The 4,769-nt window shown below is 40.3% G+C and overlaps 1 protein-coding gene across 2 annotated transcripts; it reads left to right on the top strand.

Annotated features, from left to right (window-relative positions):
- The first annotated feature begins 588 nt into the window (after positions 1–588).
- LOC121562482 (GTPase IMAP family member 4-like) lies at positions 589–4,499 on the top strand. Of its 2 annotated transcripts, none has more exons than XM_045216360.1 (3): positions 589–703; positions 1,419–2,032; positions 3,107–4,499. In XM_045216360.1, the coding sequence occupies exons 2-3, from the start codon at positions 1,465–1,467 to the stop codon at positions 4,180–4,182; spliced, it is 1,644 nt and encodes a 547-aa protein (XP_045072295.1). In that variant the 5' UTR covers positions 589–703; positions 1,419–1,464; the 3' UTR covers positions 4,183–4,499. The 2 variants fall into 2 exon arrangements, with proteins under 2 accessions (XP_045072295.1, XP_045072296.1); XM_045216361.1 differs by having other exon boundaries at positions 589–707.
- Positions 4,500–4,769: the final 270 nt, after the last annotated feature.

The raw sequence follows: 4,769 nt of genomic DNA, 5'->3' as shown, positions 1-4,769 counted from the left end.
TAACAAATCAAATCAATCAATCAATCCATTTGATGAATGGAAAGAGACATCTGTTACAAAACACCAAAAAGTTTAATGACATTTGGAGATTGTCAAGCCAAGCCTTCAATAAGGTAGGGAGAGATGTATTTTCTGTTTGTCGATATTCAAATAGTAGATTTATTGTGGTGTTGAAAACGCAAACCATTATATTGAAGCGCCTGAAGACGGTATGCTTTATTTATTGGTTGTGTGGTGTATTGGCACATAAACCTGTTGTTGGAAAATTATAAATATGGCATCAAAATGTTGAAAATCGGATTATTATTTATCTGCTCTGATGGTAGTGTAAATGTTGAACTGTCCCTAAGAGAATGCTGGCCGGGAGAGATCATCTTTGACTAGAGCGCATTCATTTTAAAGGTAATTTATGCTTGAGCCGATATCCAACACATAGGCTACGTTTATTAATGATTTTGGCAAGGCCTATATGATAAATCTTTAAATGTTATTGATAAACTGAGTTTTGTTGGGAGTTTATCAGCAGGAAAAAAAGAATATGATTATACAGTATAGGGTTTGTTACATAGGGTCTGTCTAGAGAATTTAGGGGAGTGGTTTAAGTGTCAGATAAAATAACACTCGAGGCTGAAAGTGAAACTGTTGCTGCTCAACAATTTCTACTCCACAGCATTTGCGAACCTTTAACATTTGTACTACGAAAGTAGGTAAGTTGTTATTTATTCGACTGATTTATGACAATCTATTAGATTACTACATTATTAGTAGCCTAGGACTGTCTTCCAGAGAATAATGGCCGAAATGAAGAACAATGTGTTAGCTTCCTAAGTGGTCTGAATTTCTAAAATGATGACTGCGTAATGGAAGACGTATTGTCAATAGACAGGCCTATTGTTCATGTGATTGTGTTATGCTAAGATTGTGTTGTCTGATTTAATACCAATATGTAGCCTAAATATTTGTATCAATCATTAACAGTAGTAATTTCAATTAAATCATTTTACATGTAGGTTGATAGTTTTATGATAAAACTTGAGGAGGAGAGATGTCTGTTTAAATCAACTTCTAACCAAAATGCAATGACATGGCTCAGAGTTTTGTTGATTTCACATTGAATTGACGATGTTTGACATCAAATATATATCAAAACTAGACGTTGAACTGAAGTTTGTGCCCATTGGGGTGGTTGTAGCCTACCATCTGCAAACAGTTAGACAAAAAAACTACCACTGCATGTTCCAGGCAGTTTATCGTTTTGCTAGACTACCTTTTATCAAATGTTTTGTGCGTAAATGATTAATTCCAGTTTGTACATAACCAGGTGATGGTATTCGTATCATTGGTTTGTTACTTGTTTTTCTGCATTTTGCATCTTAGAAAATAATGTAAGTATTTATTTCATTTGTATTTGAATTTAGATTCCTGCTTCACACTGCTCGGCCATAACAAGATACTTCTTTAAAGATGGTGCACCCATCCAAACCTGTGCAACCATTGCAGGTGGTGTTACTTGGTAAAACAGGAGCAGGGAAGAGTGCCACAGGAAACACCATCCTGGGGCGCAAAGATTTTCTCTCAAAGAAGAGTTCCAAATCAGTGACTGCTGATATTGAGAAACAAAATGTCACCATTGAAGGAATAGATGTTGTCGTGTATGACACTCCAGGATTCTGTGACCCCGATCGATCCGAAGAGCAAATTCAGGAGAAATTCCAGAATGTCCTCAAGTTAACCTCATCTGGTCCCCGTGTGTTTCTCCTGGTGGTGAAGACAGACAGATTAACAGAAGAAGAGAAGAGGGTCATCAGTAAAGTAGAAGATCTTCTAGGAGAGAGTCTTTTGAAGCAAACCTGGATCCTGTTCACCAGAGGAGATGAGTTAGAAGACCAGACTATAGAAGAATTCATTGCTGACTCAGATGACCTCACAGAAGTGCTGAGAAAATACGGTGGAAGATACCATGTGTTCAACAACAAGAGTGGTGATCCTGAGCAGGTCAAATCACTACTGGAAAAGACATCTACCTGTCTCAGTAAGTATAACTTACTGTTTATATAAAGGATTAGCAGGAAATGTAATGTAGGCTAATTGTAAATGTTTCCATGATTGAAATCCAGTGTTTTGAAGTGTATAATACTGATGATAGTAAACTAGATATTCTAGATGAGAGCTAAGTAGGTCATGTCATTGATAACATAAACACAATCTTTTTCCCTCCTGTAGCAGAGTTGATTATAGGTAGCATTGTCTGAGAATTGTAAGACCAGTTATTTTGTTTTGCATGACAATGACTGAGACAATACTTGAGGAAGATTTATTAAAATATGTATTAATCAGATGTTTTGTGTTAAAAGTAGTAATATTTAAATGCATGACACTACACATTTAGTAATGACAGGATGCATTTGAAACATAACACGCAGTGAAACCTTAGTGTGACTTAATAAAATAATGTTCAATAGGCGTGGAAAAAGGGGTGCTCGTTAAGTTTAACAGTTATACCGAGTTGAACTCAGAATTGACCAAAGTTAGCTTGCCAACTCCTCTGTCCCGCTAGGTAGCATATCCCTCTGGTCTTATGGTTAAAGCTATACAGTCTGGGATAACAACAATGTTCCCCCCACCACTTAATGTGGTGTTCAGCTGGGATGGGGCTGGATACATTTAACCTCAGTGCTTTAGATGCAATGACTGACAGTCCATGACATCCAAGAGATAGTTTTATATGTTGAAGTTATAGACTTGTTTGTTTACATTCTTGTATTTTGCTAAAATTGGAGTAATGAAATCTGACATTTTGTGTAATAATGAGCTTATGAGGCACTTATAAGTGATATTATTCAAGAATCAATGCAGATCAAGAATTGAAATGACTTTTGAACAGCTTTCCAAATCCCAGATTGAAGCTTTAGTAAATTGGCTTGGCGTACGAGAGCTCCCCGGTTGGTACAAATCACACCTGAACTCCACAATCACCGTAAAGATTTAAACATCAGACATAAATCATTATTATTCTGTGCATACAATAACTGCCTGTATAGGGGATGAGATGGTATTCATTTTACTGTATCAGTTTATCAAATGTGATGTGTTTTTCTATACACAGATTCAACAGTTTCAAGGAGCTCCTCCATCAGGAATCTCCCAGAGAGAAGGATTGTTCTGCTTGGAAAAAGCGGTGTTGGGAAGAGTGCAACAGGAAACACAATCCTTGGTGGGAAAAGTTTCCATTCTGAACAGAAATTGTCCTCAGTAACACGTAAAACAGAAATGAAGCAGGCAGCAGTAGATGGGAGGGATGTCAGTGTGGTTGACACTCCAGGACTGTTTGACACACAGCTTACTGTGGAAGAAGTGGCAATGGAGATTGGTAGTAGCATCTATGAGTGTAGCCCAGGGCCTCATGCCTTCCTCATAGCTTTAAGAGTGAATGACAGGTTCACAGAGCAGGAGAAACAAGCTATTGAAATTCTAGAGAGTGTGTTTGGATCAGGACTGGCAAAGCACACCATCATCCTCTTCACCCATGGAGATGCGTTAGAGGGTAGTGGTGTAGAGAAGCTGATTAGTGGGAACAAGGACCTCAGTGGATTGGTAGAGCAGTGTGGGGGGAGGTACCATGTCCTCAACAATAAAGCCAGAGGGAACAGATCTCAAGTCACAGAACTGATGGAGAAGATAGACAGAATGGTGGAGGAGAATGGAGGAACCTGCTACACCAATGAGATGTTTGAGGAGGTAGCCAGGGCTAAGAAAGAGGTGGAGGAGTGGAAACAGAGGGAGGAGGAGGAGAGGATCCAGAAGGAGAAGGAGTGGCTCCAGAGGGAGGAGGAGAAGAGGATCCAGAAGGAGAAGGAGTGGCTCCAGAGGGAGAGGGAGAGGATCCAGAAGGAGATAAGGGAGAGGGTCAATATGGAGTGGAGGGAGAGGGTCGAGAAGTTGAGGGTCGAGAGGGAGAGGAGGGAGAGGGACAGGGTCGAGATGGAGAGGGTCGAGAAGGAGACAAGGGAGAAGGAGAGGATCGAGAAGGAGAGGAGCAAGAGGAAGACAATTATTATAAGTGGTATTGTAGCAGGTTTAATTGTTGGTGGGGTAGTTGGTGGGTTAGTTGGTGGGGCAGTTGGTGTGGTAATTGGTGGGGTAGTTGGTGGGGTAGTTGGGGTAGTTGGTGTGATGTGGTAAACATCTGGCAGGAAAGTAGCCAGTCAACAATCCCCAACAGTAATTTACTGTGAAATACAATGTTAGTAGCTATTACTTCCCCAATCATTCTGAAAATGTCTAAACGACTTACACTCCAATTCAACTTAGAGCCTAATACAGAAATAGGCCTACCGCTTTATGAAAATCTTGTCTGCATACATTATATTTTTTTATGTTTTTACATAAACTATACCATGATTAAAGCTATAGTATATAACTGGGGTCTCCAACCCTGTTCCTGGAGAGCTACCCTCCTGTAGGTTTTAACTCCAACCCTGTTCCTGGAGAGCTACCCTCCTGTAGGTTTTAACTCCAACCCTGTTCCTGGAGAGCTACCCTCCTGTAGGTTTTAACTCCAACCCTGTTCCTGGAGAGCTACCCTCCTGTAGGTTTTAACTCCAACCCTGTTCCTGGAGAGCTACCCTCCTGTAGGTTTTAACTCCAACCCTGTTCCTGGAGAGCTACCCTCCTGTAGGTTTTAACTCCAACCCTGTTCCTGGAGAGCTACCCTCCTGTAGGTTTTAACTCCAACCCTGTTCCTGGAGAGCCACCCTCCTGTAGGTTTT

This window comes from Coregonus clupeaformis, unplaced genomic scaffold (assembly GCF_020615455.1).
Source record: "Coregonus clupeaformis isolate EN_2021a unplaced genomic scaffold, ASM2061545v1 scaf0693, whole genome shotgun sequence".
Classification (NCBI taxonomy): Eukaryota; Metazoa; Chordata; class Actinopteri; order Salmoniformes; family Salmonidae; genus Coregonus; species Coregonus clupeaformis.
This window is presented reverse-complemented; position numbering and strand designations above follow the sequence as displayed.

Coding starts and splice junctions, on each gene's coding strand:
- LOC121562482 (XM_045216360.1), top strand. CDS start 1,465: ATGGTGCACCCATCCAAACCTGTGCAACCATTGCAGGTGGTGTTACTT. Junction 2,033..3,106: donor AAAGACATCTACCTGTCTCA/GTAAGTATAACT, acceptor TTCTATACACAG/ATTCAACAGTTTCAAGGAGC.